The sequence below is a fragment of the Melanotaenia boesemani genome, chromosome 17, assembly GCF_017639745.1.
Source record: "Melanotaenia boesemani isolate fMelBoe1 chromosome 17, fMelBoe1.pri, whole genome shotgun sequence".
NCBI classification, from domain to species: domain Eukaryota; kingdom Metazoa; phylum Chordata; class Actinopteri; order Atheriniformes; family Melanotaeniidae; genus Melanotaenia; species Melanotaenia boesemani.
The window spans coordinates 28692847-28716249 of NC_055698.1; the positions used below are offsets into that span (position 1 = coordinate 28692847).

The window sequence follows — 23403 nt, forward strand, 5'->3', positions numbered from 1 at the left end:
GAAAGCTTCATAAAGAGTTTTACCTGTTTAGCTTTAATGATCTGGTTCATCCTACTTTTGTAACTGTTTTCATAAGACTGTTATTAACTCTAAACTATGCAAAAAAAAAATGTATTATTTTATTTGTTTGACAAAAACTGGACACGTCAGTCTAAACAATATGGGAAAATTAAAGCCCTTAAAAGTGGAATAAACCAGAACATGGAGCTGGAGGGTAAATAGTTCCTGTGTGTACATGTTAAAGTTGGCACAAATGGGCCTAGGTCTGCCACATAAGCTCTACAGCTGCATGTAGCTTGCTTTATGTTTTATAAAGTGTAAGTACACGTTGATAGAGTGGAATTTCTGATATAAATATGGATTTACATATTTGATTTTATTTCACTTTATTTAATTTAATATTTGATTTAATTTAATATTATCTGATCTAATTCTGTTGTTTTAATTTTCATTTTTAGTTTGTTTTCTTACATTTTTGTAATTTTATTAATTGAAATAATTTTTTTATCAATTTTTTTATAGATAAATCTTGATAAGTATTGATTTACCTGTGACATACTTCAGTCGATATCATGTGCCCTTTTTGAAAATACTGGAACATTCAGCAGAAGAAGATGGTTTCACCAAAAATAAAAAAAGATTCATTTAACCAATAATGTTTCTTCTTAATTCAATACATTTTCACATTTGTTCATAAATTTGCTTCATGATCTTAAAACAGGAGTTTAAATGTGTCATTTCCGAGTTCTCAGCCTGTTTCTGTTTCCTTCAGGTGGCTCCAAAAAGAAAAATTCTGCCCGTTTAAATTTGCATAAGCAGACAAAACAAACATGGCCACCTTCAGGAATATCACCACTTTATTTCACCTTAATTACTTAGATTAAAGAGCTGAACCCCAGAGATGCTTATTATGGCTGCGGGAGCCGTGGGAGCTGGTTAGATGTCTAACACCTGTTCTTTAGTGTTGCTGCTCCGCCTGTCAGGTTTTTTATTTGCCTTTGATGACGGCTATTGAGATGAGTTAAATATGAGCCACCTGTCTGCACAGTGAGGAGAAAAATTGACTCAGCAGAGCTCCGTCTCATCTCCATGAGGTTTTTCTTGTTTAACCCCACTCTGCTCGTCCTGTTTTCCTGCAGTTTTGTTGGTTTGACCTGAAATTATAGTCCTACAGGAAGTGTACAGGATTTGTTAGAAACATCTTACCTTCACTGAAAAGAAGTCGCTGCATGTTCACAAAGCAATATGAGAAAAGTTTGATTTCAATTCACCATCATTAAAGTTTTTAAGGTTGCAGGATGGATGTGAAAATCATGGCTGCTGTTTTCACAAAGGAAGAGAAGGAGGCTGTAAGAACCATCGCTAACAAACAATGGTCCTCCCAAGCGGGCTTTATTGGCTCTTAAGTGCAGTCCTTCTATTCATCATATGAGTTCTTCAGTTGTACTTGTTATTTAAGAAATCAATTAAGTAAAAAGCATCACTTGCATGATTATATTTCTGGGTTATATACCTTCGGTTCTGCCATTTTTTCCCATTTATCATGATTAGGGATTTTTTTATGTTTAATCTTGTATATTAAATAAGTGTCTTTTTTTAACAATACCTAATACATTTCCTTCTGCATGTCGTCTCCTTGCAGCAAATGGAGCGGTTCAAGATAGTGGAAAGAGAAACCAAGACAAAAGCATACTCGAAAGAAGGGCTCGGCCTCGCCCAGAAAGTGGACCCCGCCCAGAGGGAGAAGGAGGAGGTCGGCACATGGCTAACGGTGAGATTCAGGAGGAAGTTTCAGGACAGGATCAGTGTTTTTGTCCATATTTGTTATTTTGACAAGTTTCTTCCTGTTAGGGTCACCATATTATGCCTCCCCCTAATGAGCAGTTGTTGTAACTGCGTGACATGGTCGAGGCGATTTGCTCCAGTGCAGTGTGAAAGCAAACCAAACACAAGTTTTAGAATTTCTCACCTAATGTAACCGAGTTTCCTGGACTATCCTGTTGCAAATGTGCCCTCAAAGGCCTATAAGTTCATTTTCCCCTCTAGAATAAATAAAGTATAAATCTTATTTAATCTCATGCATTTAATAGACACACAATAAAATACACTGACAAATTCTATGGTCATATTTGTTTTTACTAGACCAATGTTTCTGACACAAAATCAGGTGTGTGTCACAGATTACCTGGTTAAGATTAAAGCTGCCTGCACATGAGAAATGAACCCTTTCTGAACCACTTTACTGGAAAGCTTCAATGCTTCATGAAGCCTCATCTGACCATCACTGTGCCTGAAAGAAGGGATATTGGTCTGTGACTGTGCTGCTAACTGGACATTTTTCTCTCTCTGCCTACAGAACACGATAGACACGTTGAACATGCAGGTGGATCAGTTTGAGAGCGAAGTGGAGTCTCTGTCAGTCCAGACGAGGAAAAAGAAAGGAGACAAGGAGGTCAGTCTGCTCTGATCCTTGATTCATTCATTCTTTATTTATTTAATTCATTATTCTTTCTTTTTCTCTTCCACCCGCTCTGTTTGCAGCTGGCACAGATCTGTCGCCCCTCAGCTTCACAGCTTCCCTCTCACTCTTTAATCTTCCCCTTTCCTCTGTGCAGAGAGGTCAAATAGTCTGTCCTCCATTCATCTTCTGATTCTGCCCTGGCAAGGATAACCTCCCTGGCCACTTCTCTCTGTCTCCAACTTTCCCTTTAAAGTCCTCTCCAGGGACCTCATTTATATATATATTAAAAAAAACCTCTTGATGACACAGTTCAGTCATTTCAGAGACCTTGCAGAGCCCACATTAAGGATTCATACCTTGAACCCACAATGACTTTTTATGCCACGGTGCTGAAAATATGTGCAGAGCATGATATCACTTTTCTCTTTAAGTCGCTCTTACTTGTTTCTGTTCATGACGTTTGTGTAGAGAACACTGAAGAAATGAGGCCTACAGGGATTTATTTTATCTGTTGCTTGTGCAGTTAGCTTAGCCGGCCAAAAGCACAGGATCGTCTTTCTTATCGGGGACCATTGAGGTTGCCTGTTGAGGTTGCAGATGTGAAGAAAAATCCCATTACTTGTGCAGTGATGAAAGGAAAGCTTTTATCTTTAGCACACCTCCTCTTCGGCTGCTGTCCTCTTCACATAACGAGTTTCCTCATCTGTCCTTTGCACTGGTTTATGTGAATGAAGCACTAGTAGTTTGCATTGCCTGTCAGTACTGGTTACCAGACTTTTGGCAGTTTGTGTTGACGAGCACATCACAGGAGCTTCTTTCAAGCCCAGTTCTAAAGAGGACGTGTTCTACTTTCATTAGTGCTTAAATGAAAGAAGCTGCAGGCTAAAACTTCGATTTTTCATCTGATATTCTTGTCTTATTATCACAGAAACAACTCGTTGAACTCAGTTGGTTACTCAGTAAGTATATATAAAAATTAGTAGGAATTATCAGCTAATCTTTGCAAACAGCTCCGTTGTCAATAAAAAAAAAACAAAACCTGTTAGTGAGCCATGTTGTTCACATTCCCCTGGACTTCTGCTTGGTTTAGTTTTCACTACCACCCCAAAATTTTACTAGAGCACAGAATATGTGTTCATAGTGTAAAACCAATGAGTTTTTCTTTTAGTTTGAGTTATTTTTTGCTGAAAACTGCTAGAAAACTGGAAGTTACACAGAAAACCACCATATAAAACTGAAAGTGAATATTTATGAGTGGTGTTGATTATTAGGATTTCAACAGTGATTATAATTAATGTGGAATTTCCCGTTTTTAAATAAAACCTTAACATGAATAATCTGAATCCTTCCTGTTTAACTTCAATGTGTCAAACCTCAACCACAACATTAATCTGTATTTAGTTATATAATGGCTTAATGAATTCTGTGCACGTTCTCTGCAAAAGAAGATGTTTTTTTTCTTGGTAAAGTAGATTTCCAGCCATCAAAAGGTGAATTAAAGTCTAAATGTAGATACTGCTTAAGCAGCAGGGAAAACCTGTGTTCCATTATAGATTAATACACCAGGGGAATCTCTGCTTGTGTGCTTGGAGGTTTCTTTTATAAAATTTTGTAAGATTTTTCCTTCAGTGTAGAGGTTGTACTGGATTCCTGCTGCCTTGATGTGTTTCAGCTTAAGTTTGTTTGTTTACTTTAAAACATCATTAGTTGGTGGTTCAGAGAGAATCTAAGGTCCATATGCTCAACATCTGAAGGCTTAAATGTATTAAACTTTGGGAAATATGTCTTAATTTTTTTGTTTGCAAGATGATTTTGGGTTGTGGATTACAGTCATGAGGGTTTGAAATGTCAAATAGGTAGCTGGATTTCCGTTCTACTCATTACATTTTTTTAATTTTGCACAATCTTGAGTCGGAAGTTTGTTATGCTGCATGACGTGCGTAGTTAATGCTCCCTACATGTGCAGGTGCAGCATTTGGATTAAACCTGTTGACGTATTAAAATCTTCTCACTCAGTCCAGCTACTGAATAACAAACATCCATGAGTGTATTTTTTTGTAATATCATCAGATCTGACAGCGATGCACAGTTACAAGCTCACTCTTCTCTCTGAGTTTTGTTCAGATATGTACAGATGCACATTACAGATGCACATTTGGACAAAGAAATGTTCAGTTTAAATTCCTGGAAGAGTGGGAGCATGTGTGAAATAACTTCGGAGGAGTTCAGGAATTAAATATTGAAATCAGAAGCGGCGCCTCTCCTGTTCTATAGGATGCATTAAGCTGTAAAGTGCACATGTAGCTGCAGCTAATGCTCTCATGGCCTCATACCAATCGTATGAAGCTCATTTCTGCACATTTCACGCTTAAAAAATTTAAACATGCCTTTTCATTGTTTTGTAAACTTTCTCCATCTAAATGCTGTTTTGTTCTGCGCTGCTAGAGTGAATAATTAATGAAAGTTCGTTGTTGCATTGAAATGTGGTGGTCCTGCCCCCCTCTGTGCTAGATGTGGGCTCTTTTTAATGCTTTAGATATAACAACTGTCAAAGCTCTTTTAAGTTAAGATATTAGAACAAAAAGAAGTGCAGTAACTCTGACTGACAGAAACTTTCCACATCCTGTTCTCTACTCCGTTGTACAGAAGCAGGACCGGATCGAGGAGCTGAAGAAGTACATTGAGAAGCATCGGTACCACATCCGGATGTTGGAGACGATACTGAGGATGCTAGACAACGACTCTATACAGGTTGAAGCCATCAGGAAGATAAAGGTTTGTTTTTTCTTTTAAATGATTTGAACTCTAAGATGTAAAACTTTGCCACCTTGCATTTCTTAGACTTTGTGTTGCTGCAGGTTCACTCCTGAATATTTAAACAGTAAGACTTAATGAATAGGCCGGCGTCTTTACCTCTCACATGCCTTCTCTTTGTCTAAAGGATGATGTGGAGTATTATCTAGACTCATCGCAAGATCCAGATTTTGAGGAGAATGAGTTCCTATACGACGACCTAGACCTGGACGAAATTCGTAAGTAAAAGAAGCGCTGCAGATCATCCTGTTTTATGTGGTATTATGTAATTGTTATTTGTGGAACAAAAAGTAAATATAAAATGTAAGGATTAAAATAAATGTTCCAGTAAGAACATCTGCAGGGAGACACAAAAATCTACAACTTACTTTTAGTTTCACTTCATGAGGAGAAAATCTAACCATTGAATAGCAAAAAAAACTGCACATAAACATGCAAATGTCTTCTACACACATGCAAATTCATAATAAGAAGTATGGAGAAGGAAGAGGTGCATTCATAACAATGACTGGTTAAAGGATGTTTAACCTTTTAATGTTTTTATTACAATATATCTGTCACATTTACACGCGTCTTTTGTCCGTTATTAAAGTTCTTTGACCTATAAGAGCCACCCAGCAGCAACCGCATTATAAGACATTTTTCTTTTAATGTGTGGTTCTGACACTGAAAGCAGGTTGTTAAACTGGACCAACAACATCTTGAAACACACCTGGAGATCATCAGGCTAATCTGTGGCTCTTCTATCAGCTGATGAAACTCTTTATCTTGACACCAGATCAGATGGACTCAGTAAGAACCGAGGAGACCACCAGATTTACCTCGTAGTCCGGATATCTGCAGCAGAAAGTTTTACAAAACCTGTCCAACAAGTTGTGGAGGCTTTCTGTGCACAAAGGCCTGAACAGTTGGAGAAATTTAACAAGGTTTTTTAAGCTGTACCTGAAAACTCAGTGTGTTGTAAAAAGAGGCCTGATGATTGCCTGCAAGTCCAGACTGCAAGTTCAGCGACATGAAAAGTGAGACTATAATGAGCACAAAGGAGGTGATGGAAAAAGATGAGCAGTTTTAAACAGAATATTACTAAATAACCTCAGACTTGTCTGTTTAAATTGTTCCAGCTGTTTACCACACTGAAACCTTTGGTAAACAAAGTGACAGATTTGTTGATTTTAATGATTTTTATTGACCCCTTCTCCCTCTGTGGCTCTTCCTTTCCAGCTCCGTCGCTGGTCGCCACCTCCCCACCGGGACACTCGCACTTGGAGGACGAGATCTTCCAGAACTCCAGCAGCACACCTACTTCCACCACCTCATCCTCACCCATCCCCCCGTCACCTGCCACTTGCACTACAGTAAGAAAACTTTGAGTTTCATCTTTGTAGTTTTCCCTACAAGCTGTGTGATTTTCACACTTGAAATTTTCCACAGTGTAAAATCAAAACCAGTGAATGTTTTTTCTTGATATTGAAAAAAGTTTCATTTTAGTTCCTCCTGATAATATAAATGATAAAAGCCTTTAAAAATCCAATCCACTGCTTTGCCACTGATGGAACCACTTTTAACATGAACTCAGTGGTTGTATTCACTTGAAGTCAAACCAGATCAGTATCAGACATCTAAATGTAAGATAATTGCCTTTGTAGTTATTGTAGTGCCCTGCCATGTGCTCTCATTGTTCACTTGTATTGCTTTCGTATCATCTGTTCTTCCTCTCCACCCACATCCAGCATGTTGGGAGTAGTTATTGTACATCGGATATTTCAGAGTTGCTGGCGTGGTATTGTTCACTGCTGCTGACGACATGTTTTACATGGACAGAGGTTTATAGGAATGAGATGCTGCATTGATTCCTGAAACCTGAAATTTAGCTGCTGTAGTTCATCTTTATACTTCCTTTAAACGGTTATCAACTTTTAATATTTTAAAAAAGGTGGATTTCAATTTTCAGGTACTCTTGCTAGCTACAGTTCGTCCACCACCATGGAAAATTATATTTAGCTCAAAGACACAAAAGCAGCTGGAGAACAAATGAAATATGACGTGAACTACAGATGTGATGTGATTTAAATGACAGAAGAGAAGCCGTTGTGTCTTTGTGACTGACAGTGTTTGTTTTTCTTGTTTTCAGGAGAACTCAGAAGATGACAAAAAGAGGGGACGTTCAACAGACAGTGAAGTTAGTCAGGTTAGTGTGAAGAGGCCGAAGCTTCCTGGTGCAACATTATATTATCATATCTATTTTTATACTGGGTCTGATATTAATTTGATTTGAAGTACTTTATTGTCCAACACAGGCAGGGAAATTATCTTTGTTCTTACCAATAGCAATAAAAGCATTGGAGTCATATAATACACACTACAATAATAAATGTTAATCATCGTTCAAACACACATCAGACACAGAAACACAATCAGCTGCCGACATCAGCTACAGCAACTTGTTCACTACAGTAACCAAAGAAATTATTTTACAGAGCTCTTAAGTTTCATGTGAAATTTCAACTCTGTAAAAGTTTTTCATCCATTCTCGTTTAAAGGTCTCTTGAGAAATAGTTCTCCAGTCTTTCTGAAGGTCTTTAAAAATTTTCTATTTGTACATTGGCTGTTTTTTTTTTTAAAGTCCGGTACTGGTTTATCAAGGGATAAACCAGTATTCTGTGTGAACATGACAAACTACATAGCAAAGAACCAGATTTAAATAGATTCTTTAGCCACTCTGTGACTATGAGCCCGTCACAAACACAAATCATTTGTTTCCAATTGTAAAATGCAAAATATAACTCAGTTTGACAGGCAGAAAATAGTATTATTAATATTAAATATAAAGCAGCAAAGTGATTCCTAAAGAGCTGCTGGCTGTATACTTTGTGTATCTCAGCATGGTGTTCAGTGTGTCCTTAAAACATTTAAGTAAACTGGACAAGTGGATCTGAAAATATCTGAAATAGGAACAAAGGCCTGAACCAGGACCTGAGACATGCATCTGGACCTTCAGCAGATCCATCTACTGTTTACTGTTGAATGTGTCGTGAGGTGTCCTACACGACACAAGAACTGGACTGAAAATCAGTTTCAACAGATCTGATGGAGGGATGAATCCTCCCTAGACGGACCTCAACTTTACTGAAGCAGTGTGGGGTCATCTGGACAGATCACAAAACAAAAAGCAACAACATCCAAAGATGAGCTTTTGTAAGGTGCTACAAGAAGCCTGCAGAACTATTCCTGAAGATTACTTTAGGAAATTACAAGAACGTTTGTCTAAGAGGGTTCAGACTGTGGTGAAGAATAAATGTGCTTATTTTATGTTGTACACATGGTTTAATACAAAAAGAGAATAAAAAATATGCAACTATGTCCATTTTTTTATGTTTTCTAGTGTAACAGACCTGGGTGTGGCCTAATATTTTTACACAGTTCTGTGAACTAAACATTTTTGTTTAGTCTTTTTTTTCTTGTCTCTTAGTTATTTTAAAGAAATTTAGAGTTAAAATGTGTGAGTGGATTAATTCACAACTTATTGCTACTGTATTAGTTCTAATAATATATTACTATACACTCGCAGTTTTCTGGAAATTGTCAGTGTTGTTACTGTTATTTGCTTCAGATTAGTTTTTATTTTGGTGTTTATCAACCACTTGTTTACGCCTGTTACAGAATGTGACTTCTGAAAAGACAAACAAACAGACAGATGACTTGTTGTTTCTTTTCCAGTCACCCGTGAAGAATGGGAACCCCTCCTCTTCGTTATCCTCTTCTTCCTCTTCCTCCTCTTCTTCTTCTTCATCTTGTTCTTCTTCTTCCGTCTCGGGACTGACCTCATCCTCAATAATCTCCATGGTGACCATCGCTGGAGGAGGAAGCAGTGGCTCTGGGGGCAACAGTCATCACAGCAGCTTAGGGGGTCTCCTCTCCAACACTTCGGCTGGCAGCTACAGCAACGCCACCCAGCAGCAGCCGCACCCCTCAGCACAGCAGCAGGCCAAAAACTCAGTGAACTCCTCCTCCTCAGCGCCCATCTCCAACTCCACGACCTCCACCAACAGCCACAGGGCCTCCTTGGCGTCTTCTCCGCCCAATGCCAGCACACAAGGGCTGCTAGCTTCAAACTCCCAGCCCCAGGCACCGTCGGGACCCACTTCGACCTCCAACAGCCTTGGCCTTAGCCTGGGGCTCTCTCTGGGGAAAGGCGGCTCCATCACCACCACCCCGATGGCAGGGGGCCTCGGCTTGTCAGGGATGCCGGCATCCCTGAGCACCATGGCAGGCCTTCTGTCCAGCTCCACCCCAGCACCCTACGCTCAGGCGGCCGCCTCAGGCACAGGCAGCTCAGGCTTACCAGGCTCTCTCGGAGGAGTCAGCACCACAACGACCAACAGCTCTGTGGGCGCCATCGGCAGCAGTATCACAGTCGGCGGGCCGACGTCCTCAACGGGAGGCCTGCTCGGCGCAGCGCCAGGGATGGGGTCTGGGATTCTGGGTTTGGGCTCTGGTCAGTCAGGGTTGCAGGGGTCTTCCCTGGTGTCACCAAGCCCTGTAGGAAGTTTAGCTCCAGGGAGCGGAGTAGGAGTCATCGGGAGCAACGGAGGCAGTTCGGGATCAGCAGTGAGCGGAGTCGTGGGAGGAAACTCTTCACTCTCTGTTCGACCACCAAGCCAACAGAAGCAGAACGGTAGCACCAGTGAGTATCTGATGTTCACATTGGTCTATAAATGGAAGAGCAAGACTAGCATCTATGAGTAGAATCGGTCCACTCAGGTTTATCCTTAAAACTATGCTTAACCATAAAACTCTACATTGCATAACCTATACGTGATCTACGAAAGTTTTCCAGGCATTTAAATGCCATCCAGCAGGTTTACAATCCAGCTGCAGAATGTAGTGTTTATGCAGAGGTAAATCCACAGTGAGTCATCCATGATAACACCATCATTTATCATATTTTTGCTTTAAAAAAAGATTATCTCTGTTATGTTACTAAAAAGAAAACTCTGTTTTGACCTGGAAATTATGGTGAAGCCACTTCCTATCAAACTTTCCACCAATCAGAGAGCTTAAATGGACGGTAATGGCCAATCAGCAGCAGCCAAAGATTAACAAGTAAGCAGAAAGTTCTATGTGTCTGAAAAGGACAAAAATAATATTCATAGTGCTTTACATAAAACATTAAAAGCATTACAGCAGGGTGCAGGAAGCAATAACAAGTGCATTAAAAACTTATATACTTATAAAAAGAAATAAAAGAAATAAATAAAAAAAAAACAAAGGAAAAAAAACTAAAATAAAATAGATAAAATGTAAGAAAAAACATTCCAGTGTGGGCAATTTTAACAGTTGTTTTGATAATAGACACATGTGAGGAGTTAAAAGCTGAACGCTGCCTCTCCATGTTTAGTTCTGACTCTGGGAACACAAAGTAGACCGGACTCTGACCTGAGGGATCTGGTTGGTTCATAACGAACCAGAACATCCTGAATGTAATGTGGTCCTAAACCATTCAAAACCTGCAACTTTGTTTTCCACCACCTGCATTCAGCTTTTCCACATTCTCAATTTTTAACTCTATTTCCATGGAGCTCTCTTTTTTTTCTTTTCACTTTGGTGGGAGCAATAACATCAATAATACTTGTAATTTTATCAAAAAAAAAAAAAAAAAATGTAGGAGAAAGTGTAACTATGTAAATAGTTTCTGTTACATGTTTTTTTTCAATGCCAGCCAAAAACAGTAAAACAGGATTTATTAATAACAGAACTTTGTAGAAATAACATTCAGATCAACAGTGACCAAGCCCTTACTCATCTGCACGTCATTCCCTCTCGGCTTTCAGGATAAAAACACACAACAGAAACTATTTACATATTTACACATTTTCCTCAAGCTGTTATTTTTTTTTTTTTTTTTTTTTTTTTTTTATTTATTTTATTTTAAATGTGATAAATAATGCCGTTATCGTGGCTCCCTCATTTACCATATAAATAGAATCAAAACTACACTTCACAGTTGGATTGTAAACCCCCTGGATGAGATATAAATATCTGGAAAACTTCTGTAGAGCACCTGAAGGGTAAGCCATCGCTCACAATTTACCCCTTAGAGTTACACGATACCGTTCCTGAGAAATTGTTTACTATATAAGCAATGGAGAGTTTTAGGGTTTATCTTAACGTTTGTCACTGTAATCTGGAAAAAGGTAAATTACATAAACATGAGAAAAAAAACAAAATATTGAATGAATTTTGAAAAAACTTAAAATTAAACAGGTACATTGCTTCCTAAATAAATATATTTCCTTATATAAATGTGTAATTATATACTAGAGCTCAGCTCTAGCAAAGGAATATGATAAGAACGTGAAATTTGTAGCTACAATGCTGTAATTTCAGTTTCAGTTCAGTTTTACAAACACGTTTGAAAGAGTCACGACTTTATTTTTGCCTTGTTTCTTCTTCCTGGCTTTCCAGGTTACAGTGCTGTGGTAGCAGACAGCACAACAGACTCCGCCCTCAACAGTGCCACCCAATCACAAAGCAGCCAACCCTCATCTTTGACCTCCACAGCCAATCAGCCGTAAGTACAAAGCATCATGTTAGTGATGTAAACATGAAGGAACATGTTTGGTCCTTTTTTTTTTTTTCAATCTGACTTTTTACCAAACGGCTGTCAAAGAAATGATAATTCTGCATTTTTGTGGCAATAAAACAGGAAAATGAAGAGCTTGTCATTCTTTTAATCTTCTTCTCTGCCCCTCTCCAGTAAGGTCACGGGTCCCAGTTTACTGGGCTCCATTAGTTTGTCATCCAGCTCCCCATCGCCGGCCTCCTACAGCGAGGCTAAAACGGTGAGCGGGGGCAGCCTGCTGAACGGGCCGCTGTCCTACTCACAGTCATCGGACGGTATCAAGGTGAGAATACCACGACACACTCCTCCACACACACCTCCTCCACCCAGTTTCATCTTAGAACAAAAACGTCTTTTAGACACGCGCATATTTAATCTTTATTGTCCTTTAATAAAAAGACCAGCTTTAATCAAATCACCTCTTATTATTCATCTACATTAGACAGTTTTGCTTTAACAGTCCAATTAATTCTGACAAGTAAATCTGCTGCTGACGCCATCTTTTAGAAATTATCTGCAAATGTGTTTAACCTTCTTACAACAGTGTTGACATGGTCACTTACATCTGAAGCTGCTTTACTCTAATAAAACATTACAGTTTTACAGTTTTTAATTGTGTCATCTATAAGGAAATAAAATGTTTGAAACTTTATTTAGACCAAGACTATTTTCACAAGACAAACTATTATAGAGCAAAAGAAAAGAGCTGTGTTTCTCAGATCATTGGGTTATTAGGAGACAATCCAGGGATGATCTGGAAGCTGCAATGCATGTGTAAATGAGTAAATATGTAAAATATTAAAATAAAAATAAATGGTTTAAAATATAATATAAAGCAGAAAAATATAATGTATAACATAAAATATTAATACAGATTTTATATTAAGTTAAAAAATATTTTAAAATATATAAAATTAATTAATAGATGTAAACTCGTCCAAACATCATGCGCTTGTTTCACAGAGTTAATATGGAAAGTATAAATCACCTGCGACACCCAGATCCACCTGCTGAATGTGAATTTTACTATAGGCGTTTTTATTAAAACGATTAGTTTATTAGGAACTGGAGGTTATCCCTTGGTCGCCTGGTTAATAACACCACTGACCATCATTTTATTAGATGCACCACTCGCTCCATCAGCTCACTGCATCTTTAAAGGAAGCTGGATGTGTGTGAACACAGCAGGTGGTAAATACTCACAGACTGTAGAGATGAAGGTTTATTTTACGGTGTACCACTTTCCTCTTTACCACTTGGATGTTTGTCTTGATGCGCTCATGGGACCAGACTGCAGGCAAACTCAAGTTCAGTAGTAATTAATTGCTTATTTGTACATAAAGTTGCTTTTATAATATCAGAATCACACCGTAAGATTATTCAGAACCAAACGGGACAAACAGGTTTCAGTGCACAAATTCATCATTATTCATTTTCGTGCATTCTTTGGTATTATTATGTTTATTTTTCCTCGCCTGGTCTCTGTACACTGTGTGCCAGTCTTATTACCTTTTTTATTGGCATTTTCAGGCATTTACATAAGCAAATTAGGGCCAGCTGGCACTGCCTTTCAAATTACAGAGATTGTTTAGCTATCTGAGAGGGAAAGGCATCAACAGTTTTGCAGTTTAACACGTACGTGAATCTGACGAATTGCTTTCTAAAAAAAAAAAAAAAAAAAAAAAAAAAACTGAAGTACAACGTAAGAACAAATTTAAGACGATTTGTGAAGATATTGGTGAATGCGGCCTATCTTTTTTTTTTTTTTTTTTTTTTTTATCTGTTACAGCATAAAAACACCTGATGGCAGAGGGAAGGCAGATTCACATATTCTTTGCACATATATTTGATTGTGTAACGATGCGATTAATCGTGAGTTATAGCAGAAAATCATTCAGTTACAGCGCTAGTTAAATAATGAAATTATGCTCCTTCATGTTTTTAGGCTCTTTTCTTTTTAAGAGCGGAAACAAAACAAACATCCCAAAAGAGAATTCAAATTCATTTTCTTGACAACATTATCAGTGATGCGGAAGTTTCATGTTTCCGTCCAGGCAGGTAACACACACTCACGTACAGAGAATCTGTTTCCCATGAGTCTCCTTGTCTGTGCTCATCAGCCCCCAGAGCCTCTAAGCAGCCTCAAGTCCATGGCTGAGCGAGCTGCACTCAGCTCAGGGATTGAGGGAGATGTGTCCTCCCTGCACCTTACCCCAGGTAGGATACACTCTAACACACACACACACACACACACACACACACACACACACACACACACACACACCTTGACAAAAGGAGAGAGAGCTGCAGCTGAGCAGAAATAGAAAAGCTGTTGTTTAAAAGAACTAAATGTCATCTCACCTCCCACTCTCAGCCTCTGAGCAAAGACTGCAGCTGATATTATCATCCCTGACTCAACTTCTCTCCCGTCTCTCATCCCGATACATCCTCACTTTCCTCCTCCTCCATCCTTTCAATTCTCTCGTGCTCTTCCTTCCCTTAACCCTCAAACTCTCTGACTTCACCTCTGTCTCCTGTTTCACTACAGACATCTTCCCCAGCAGCACTACGGCTGCTTCGGGTCCCCCATCAGCTCCTCAGTCCTCGCTGTCAGAGGTCAGCATCCCCCCTTCGTTGGGGGTCTGTCCACTGGGGCCAGTTCCCCTGTCCAAAGACCAGCTCTACCAACAGGCCATGCAGGAGACGGTGTGGACGCACATGCCCCACCCGTCCGACTCCGAGAGAATCAGGTGCAGTAAATCAGTAGTTATGGTATGCTCTGTGCCTCTGCATATATGATTTTAAAAGGCCAATAAGGAAAGCTTGGAGTAAAGCATAAGGGCAGAGATTCCTCTGTTTCCTTTTATGGGTCAGTAATAAAAATTGTGTTCTTTTTTTAATTATTTATTTATTTGTTTGTTTGTTTTTAGAAAGATATATTAGAACTGACACCTCAGCTAAATCTGCACTCCAAGATGAAGTCTAATATCACTTGATGCACCCTTAATGAGCCTAGGGAGGAAATTAGAGACATTTCTGCTGTGCCAGGATGATTGCATTCATTCTGTATGAACCTTCAATAGTCCTCAATTTACTTTGGATATATCAGGACTGAGCTGATCAGGAACAATGTCCAAAGCAAGAACAGGTTCACTCGATTTAAAAACTACCTTTAGTTTGTTATTGTGTGAAAATGAGTAGGGGTGGGACTTTAAGGCAGTAATTACGATAAATTAATTAATCGTAATTATTTTATTATAATTTAAAATGTGGAACATTTGTCAGTACATGAGTTTCTGGTACACAAATTAAACTGGTGCACACATCAGAGCTCTGCTAACAACTTAGCGGCTTTGACGCTACGTTTAGGGAGTTTTCAGACCCCCCTGACGACTTTATTTTAAAAAAATCGACTAGCAACAAATCTAGCAACGTTTTCTGATGTTATTGGAGTTTTTCGGAGGCTGATGTAAACGCACGTAGCGTTTACTACTTCTCAGTAAGCCGCTGTGCTGTTGCAGGTCCCTCCTCTGACCAAAATAACACACAGCTGCAGTCAGTGCAGCAGACGTTCGCCTCTGCTAGACGTGCGAGACCTAAAATGAAGCACACAAAGCCGACACTGGCTGATCCCGCCCTGGCTTACCATCAGATATTAATGCCTATTGATTAAGAGTGTGGACTAAAATATTCTAAAAGTTAAATGTAGTGAAACATGTTGTAGACTCTTAATCAGAGAACAGCTGGAGCTGCTAGTTAAAGTATTGCAATGACACTTTATTTTTAGGTCTGTTCAGTTTTTGCCAGGGGTTTTTTCTATTTGCTTTTCTACTGTTTGGAATTGAAATGCAATTAAATGATTTTTCTAGTATTTCACACAGCTTGAGTTTACAATTTTAATGTCTGCATCTATTATTTGATTAAGTTGTCCACTAAAATCCACTTAAATGAAAAGATTTAGCGTTCTGGGGCAAAAGTTGTTACGAAATTTAAATGCAATTAAGATGAATTAATTACAAAGCCTCAAATTAATTAAATATTTTTAATCGAGTCCCACCTCCCAAAAAAGGTACCAGTCAGACTGGACAGAGACATTTTAATCTGTTTGAACAAGCATTCTTGGATAAACTGGATTTTATTCCAGATTTTCCATGATTTCCTAAAGCTTTCAGCTTCCCTGTATTAGATCTGATGTGCAGTGATGTGGCATACCTACACAGACCCAGTCACAATCCCAAAACAGTTTTTACTGGTTCTGTCTGCGGTGCATTCAACCCACACAGCTACCATTGACATTTAAATCCAAACACTCACACACTCTTGTACCTGTTGTGTTTTACACATGTGAGAACACACACTCATACACACACAACCTTTAAAGGATTTCTAAGTCTGCCATTAAAAGTTAACTGTTTATATCTAAACTCTTATTCACTTCTAACACACACAGTTTTTCCTGCTTTTTAGGCACATCTCTGATTTCTGCTGTTTGATTTTAAGTGTTAGTCAGATGCTGTGAGTGTTGGCACTCGAAAGTTTCTGTAGTGACACACTTGTTGTTTTCACTGCACATTTTAGTTAGTCACTGATCTAAAAATACACCCATTTGGATGGAAGTGCATTAGTGTGTGTGACCTCCTGGTTTTGTATAAACTCATACATTTCGTTAGGCTGATTGTGTCGCAGTTATTTTTGTGATTTGATCTGAAGTTTTTTGTGTTATATTTAAAAAAGATTAAAAGATGAAATCTAGATTTGGGTAAGTACTTTGTCCATTTTTTGGTGTTAAGTAGCAGAAGGACATCACATCTCAAATAGTTTGTTTTTTAAAGACCAGTATCTTTCCTTTTTTGCCCCTTTGCTTTAACTCTGCTCTCTTCGATGTCCACATCACAGGCAGTACCTGATGAGGAACCCCTGCCTCACCTTGCCTTTCCACCACCAGGTGCCACCACCCCACTCCGACACTGTAGAGTTTTACCAGAGGCTTTCCACGGAAACCCTCTTCTTCATCTTTTACTACCTGGAGGTATGCTTCATTGGGCTCTTGCCAACATGAAGTACTCAAACTGCAAAGCAAATGCTTTCTTTATCTGTAATAACAGAGCTAAAAGGGAGAAAACTGTTCCAAGGATTTTAGTTTCAGAACAGAAAGTATAAAATAAAGACGTGAGCATCTTGGGATGTCAAACTCCAGTCTTTAGGGGCCACTGTCCTGCACATTTTAGATGGGTTCCTGCTGAAATGGATCCAACAGCTTGTCAAGTTCTGCACAGTGACCCATTAATGTAAGTCAGGGATGTTGAAGCAGGGAAACGTCTAAAACCTGCAGGACCAGAGTTTGACAGCCCTGCTGTAGATGTGACGTCAAACACAAGCTGGGCCAACCAGCTGTAACCAGGCCTCAGAATGGATTTTGGTGACTTGTTGTATTGCTGTACGTTGCACAGACAATTAAAAAACAGAAAAATGGGTTTTCACAAACTTCTACAAAAGCAAGTGGAGCTAGGAGCGTCTGCCACTTTATATATTTGAGTCAGCATCAGCTTGATTTGTTGATCATCAGTCGGAGGACATCAGTGTGTAGGACAGCTTGGCATAGTGACCCAGCTTACTTAATGCTTTTAAAAAAATGTTGTAATCTCTTTTTAGTATTGATTAATAGTTTATTGAGTGTTAGGCTATAACCAAGACTTGGTGATTTCTTACACCGTCAATTAACATAAAACATTCTCAAAAACACATCAAATAAAGTGCAGAATTTGTAGTTTATTTGCGGTACGTCTCTTTCTACTGTTTATCAAAGTGTTCTAAACAACATTGTTTGCTGCTGTTATTGTAGTTTTAGTTAAGTTGTGGACTTTAACAAGAACATTACAACCATCATTTTACTATGATCAATTTTGTTCTTAGAGATCTTGTAGATTCTCTATTGTCTGCTAACATATACCAATGTCAGCAAAGATCGGCCGATGTATGCTAACATAAGCTAACGTCTTCAAACATCTGCTAACATCTGCTAATATACACTAATGTCTGCTAACGTCTGCTAACATCTGCTAATATCTATCATCTGCTAATGTCTGCTATCTTTCGGCTGTTTAGGGCAGCTAAAAAGTATTTAGTTTTGCATCAAATCACTCTGCAGTAGCTGCAGGTTTTAATCGGGTCCAGCTCGACAACCTCAGGAACAGAAGACCTGGATGAATGGGCTGCCAGTGACTTAAAGGAGGAAAATAGCATTTCCTGTAGTGCCATGTATTCTTGTACAAAAATGAAATAATTTGTAGTGGAATTGTTTATTCAACAGAATTCAAGCAAAAGTTATAGTTTTGTAAATAGAAATTCACAGGATTTTTTTTTTTTTTTTTTTTTTAACTCGTCTCATCACAGCAGATTTTACTCGTATGTCATGTTTGAAATAGTCACACCTGATTCATAATAAAACTGCTCTGTCTTTAACATTCATCCAGCTGTCTGAAACAGCTGCTCAGTCAGATCTGAGGCCCACAAACACGTCACACAAACTTTGTCACGCCAGCGTGTAAGTCCACCGAACTGCTGCTGATGTTGGAACCAGCTAATCAGATACCTGATGCTCATTAGCAGCATCAGCTGCTGCAGCTGCTATTTGCTGTCAAACATTCAGTTCCTGTCCAGAAACGTTCACGAATTAGATAAGTTTGTTGCTGATCGGTCATTTTAGGACACCAACATGACCATGGGAGACATAATCACAGATTATGGTCTTTGTAAACTGAAGTGTCTTAAGGAAATGTCCATCACAGCATCAAATTCTTGCTTTAATATTTGATGCAGACATAACCCGCAAACATCATTATTCATTCTCCAACCAAAAAGATGATGCAAAACCAAAATTTACTTTTATTTGTCTGCTTACAATATTTAAGAAATAATCACTCGGATTGGAAGTGTTTATTAGTTCATACCCGTAGCTGAACTTGTAATGAACATGCTCATTCATTTCAACCTCCATTAGCTTGGTGAACTCTTTGTGTTGCTGTCCTTTGTCATTTACCTCTCCTCTCTTCTGTCTTCTCTCTGCAGGGCACTAAGGCCCAGTATCTGGCAGCCAAAGCCCTGAAGAAGCAGTCATGGAGGTTCCACACAAAGTACATGATGTGGTTTCAGAGGCACGAAGAACCCAAGACCATAACTGATGAGTTTGAGCAGGTCAGCTGCACATATGTCACCTCATCTGGAGAAAACTGTAAAATCAGTGACATGTTTTTGTTTTTTTGCTGTTAGAGCAGCTGTTGGTTTATATTCACTTCTGTGCAGATGGAAATCTCAAAGCATGTCCTTGATTTCCAAGAGTTTGAATAATTGTAGTAAAGATGTTAATCTCAAGAGCCGAGTACAGAAATGTAATTCTGATAAAAGACTAAATGGGATTGTCAGCTGGGAGCAAATGCAGACTTGCATGAATAAAACAACTCTAGGAAAGTTGATAGTTGGATGTTTATGCTTGAATGTTCATAAATAGAATCCAGACAAAAATGAGCAAAAAAAGTAAAGCAGTGTACAAAAACCTTAGTACACTTGTTATTTTTTATATTTTCCAAGAACCCAGACATCCTTGTAACCATTTAAAATGGATTTGAGAAAGTTTTCCAGTCTTTCTGAAGGTCTGAGCAGAAAAAAAACATCTCAAGACCAAAACTGATGAGTCTGAGCTTGAATCAAGAGTTTGAACTACAAATCAAGTATAAACACGCAGCATAATTCGTGTGTTATGATAATTAGATGTTTTTAAACATGACAAATTTGCAAGCAGTAAAAAAGTTCTTAAGAATCAGGAATCAGGATTAAAACGGGGAACTCTGTAGAATTTGCTCATATGAGCTTTTATCAAACTCTCGCTCCAAAAGTTTGAGCTGCAGCTGGAGGCCGTTCTGAAGAAAATCTGCAGGAAAAAAATAATTATGGTTCGATGTCGACAAAACTACTGGTAGGACAGGCTGTTGCATGTTAAAAATAAAAATAACAGAAAAAAATAAACTCCAAGCTGCCTGTTGTTGAAGATTTGCTACAAACCACTTCTGGTTTCAATTTATTTACTGTTATTTTTATTCATTTCTTTTATTTATTTTTATTAAATTATTATTGAACTGTTTTATTTCAGTCTCGTTTTTGTTGTTTTACTGTATTTAGTTTTCATATAATTGTGTGTATATATATATAAATCCAGGTGTTAAGGGGTTAAAGACGTTTATATATAGGTTACTGTGACTAAAGCTCTTTGATGCAGCTGGCGCACGTTCGATTCCCCTGACGTTTCTGCAGGTCACCGTCTCTGTCTCTGGCCTCCTTTCCTGTCCAGCAACTATGTCATGAAATCTTCTAGAGCCTAAATAATCATATGTTTAAGAAGAAGACATTTTTTTATTCAACTGTTGAAAATTTTTACATCCAGCACATGATTAGACACGTCCTACCTGGAAAAACTGAGGTTACGTAGTAAAACACGGTGTTCAGGGGGACAACAAGGTTTCAGGAAAAAAATGAAACAGATTTCAGAGGACCCTCTTTTTGTCAACGGTATCTGATTCAGAGTAAAGGATCTAAAGATCGTAAACACACAAATTTAAGCTTGAAGGAAAATGGTCAGAAAGGACCAGGTTGGAGAATGTAGAAGAACAGCTGTAATAATCCAGGATATTTCCCTATTGTTTCTCAGGATTTGCTAACTTTTTAACCTTTGTGTACTTTTGTTTTCAGGGAACATACATTTACTTCGACTATGAGAAGTGGGGCCAGCGGAAGAAGGAGGGCTTCACGTTTGAGTACCGGTACCTAGAAGATCGAGACCTCCAGTGACCTGCACTGACAGACAAAAGAACGGACAGCTCTGAAAGCAAGAGAGGGACAGAGAAATGAACGCCGAAGAAGGATGATCCACCTGCTGACATTCCTGGATTTGACCTCAGATTTCTGGGGGGGAAGGAGACAAGAGGGCCAGAGTGGGGGCCCTCCGACCCCGCCTTACCATCCTCACTCTGGCAGCGACAACACCTCCCACCCTGTCATCTCTTACCTCCTCTTCTTCCTCTTTATCCCTCCATCATCATACCTTTATTTGAATCCTTTATCGACCTGCACAACCAGACACAAAATCACACACGGTGCCCAGACTATCAGTTTTTCCACCCAGTTACGTTGGCTTTAAAACTTATTTCAGCCCTTTGAGGACCAAAGAGAATTGGTTAATCCCACCTACAGAACAGGCTCACCCCCCCTTTCAGAAACATAATCATGAAAAGCTACGTCTGTGCTGGAGCAGCTCTCTGACTTCTGGCATGCAGTGACGCAGAAAGGCAGCAATCAGATCAAGAATCAGACCAAGAATGTGAATCTAGTTTTTCTAATTAAATGAGATGAACGAGGAGATGCAAACTGACTCAGGATCAGCCAGCTGTTTTCTTTTTTTTCTTTGCTTTATGAACTTAACAACGTGCAGCTTCCCATAACCTGGAAACATGCAGTTCTGCCTCCTTTTTTCCAGTTTTCTGCACCAGTGATTTGAACATGCATACAGCAGTTTATCTGCATTATATAACAGGGAAAATACCAGTGGGAGATTAAATTAAACCACAGGTAGCAAAGCAGCAAAACACACATTGGTTGGTCTGATCTGACTTGCACGTCCTGCATAATCAAGAGCTACAGAGCATAAATTTATGTGAAAATGTTCACTCAGGCCTTTTTTTGTTTTGTTTTTTTTGGGGGGGGCTGCTGCCTCCATCTCAGCTTAAAATAAACCACCCAAACGTTTGTTGTAGGTGGCACCGCAGGCCTCGGTCGCACTTAACTGTCTTTCAGAGGTCCTGTTTTGTTGTAGTGAAGCTTTTTTTATTTTTTTATGAATCAGATATCTAAAAAAAAGCCTGCCTGCTCCCATCGAGCTGTGGTGCAGGAATGTGACTAACAGCTCGATGAGGTGTTGGTAGTGACTCGTCTTCTACCTGGGCAGCATTATGTCACCATTTTCACAGTTCTTTCTTTCTGTTTGACAAGTTTATCCTCAAATAAGTCAGATTAATTGTTTCCTGTTGCACGCCGTTTAAAATGAAGAGACGCACGTCACCATAAACTTTAGAGTCAGGTTAGGAGTATCAACTGATCCTGAAACACACAAGGCCGCAGGAGTGAGGATTGTGGGTGTTGGATGCTGCCATCAGCTGGATGGACAGTTTGCGAGTCCTTCCTCCTCCTCCTCCTCCTCCTCTTCTGTGCCGAAGAGCACAACACCAGCACTGCTGCCCACTCCTCCTCTGTCCTCCAGCTCCACGTTTACACACTGAAGGATTCAACTGGGTTCACAATAAAAACACACACACTTCCCAAGTGTTTTTTTCTTCTTTAATTTTTTTTCCCTTCCACACATGAATCCTGAACAGCAGCTTATTTTATCTTCATTTACTCCTCTTCCTCTCCTCTCAGCCACACACCTCGTCTTATCTTCACGCCAGGTAGATATTTCCTTTATTTCTCAGGAAGTGTAGATCGACCATTTTACGAGGAAATGTATCCGCCAGCAGCTCCTGTTGCCACAGCACAACAAGCGAGTAATCTTTAAAGAAAAAAGTTTTTTATTTCGATCTCATTAAGGAACCGTTGGCCCGGCGGCTGTCTTTTTCATTTCACCTGAAGCATTTCTTTTTTTTTTTTTTTTTTTTTTCCCCTCCAAATACAAATATCCTCCAATGTTTGGAGCAGCACCCAGAAAAGACCATCTTTATATTTTGTATTTGTTTTGGTAGATATGTATATTTTTTGTTTTCAGAACCAGGGGGATCATTTAAAAAAAAAAAGAGGAGAACGAGGACCCCTGTTCTTTCTAAAGATCACTTACTTCTCTACAAAAGTGTTTTTATAGCCAAAACCCAGAGACGTACACACAAACTCTACACTCTTCCACTTGACTGACAGTCCTGCATTTAACTTTTTTTGTGTTTACTTATTTTTGACAAGTGGACGGGAAGGAGAGGTTGAGTCCAAATGTGAATCTCTCTCTCTGTCCCATGTCAGAAGTGTTGTATAGACTCATTCAAACCTCTCCTTTTTTTTTCTCTCCTGTTTGTTGTCGTCAGACAGCATGGAATACTGACACTTGCAAAGTGGCGCTGAAAAAGTAAATAATGACATAACCATGCATAAAGGATTGTAAAATATTAATAAAAGAATTACTTTTCAGAAATCTTTGGTCCAGTGGTGGTTTGTGATCTTGTGAGGGATTTAAACGCGATAACATGCTGCAAAGCTAAAACAACATGAATGTTTTACTGCAAAAATTCACATTCGTCATTGCTTCACACACATTTGTCTACGAGATTGTCACAATTTGAAGTTGGGACGCCAAGACAAAGGTTGCTCATTCAGGATCAAACCAAATGTGGATTATGGATACAAGTCTGCTTCGTGGCTCCTAACTTATGAGACCAATTTTTAGCCTGAATCTAAGTTAATATTTATGCTGCACTCG

General features: G+C 39.0%; 1 protein-coding gene across 5 annotated transcripts in view; it reads left to right on the forward strand.

Moving 5' to 3' along the window:
* The window catches only part of LOC121656608 (CCR4-NOT transcription complex subunit 3-like), a 42023-nt gene extending 18905 nt beyond the window's left edge, over positions 1 to 23118 (forward strand). For 2 of the 5 annotated variants that reach the window (XM_042011685.1, XM_042011686.1), the window contains exons 6-19: positions 1643 to 1771; positions 2357 to 2452; positions 5108 to 5236; positions 5403 to 5493; positions 6497 to 6630; positions 7407 to 7463; positions 8993 to 9959; positions 11732 to 11846; positions 12033 to 12180; positions 13952 to 14114; positions 14446 to 14647; positions 16794 to 16926; positions 18966 to 19091; positions 20640 to 23118. In XM_042011685.1, the coding sequence (XP_041867619.1) occupies positions 1643 to 1771; positions 2357 to 2452; positions 5108 to 5236; positions 5403 to 5493; positions 6497 to 6630; positions 7407 to 7463; positions 8993 to 9959; positions 11732 to 11846; positions 12033 to 12180; positions 13952 to 14114; positions 14446 to 14647; positions 16794 to 16926; positions 18966 to 19091; positions 20640 to 20738 (2589 nt within the window). In that variant the 3' untranslated portion in view covers positions 20739 to 23118. The remainder of the gene's footprint in view (positions 1 to 1642; positions 1772 to 2356; positions 2453 to 5107; positions 5237 to 5402; positions 5494 to 6496; positions 6631 to 7406; positions 7464 to 8992; positions 9960 to 11731; positions 11847 to 12032; positions 12181 to 13951; positions 14115 to 14445; positions 14648 to 16793; positions 16927 to 18965; positions 19092 to 20639) is intronic. The other 3 variants (XM_042011688.1, XM_042011687.1, XM_042011689.1) reach the window with 3 other exon arrangements.
* The last annotated feature ends 285 nt before the right edge of the window (positions 23119 to 23403 follow it).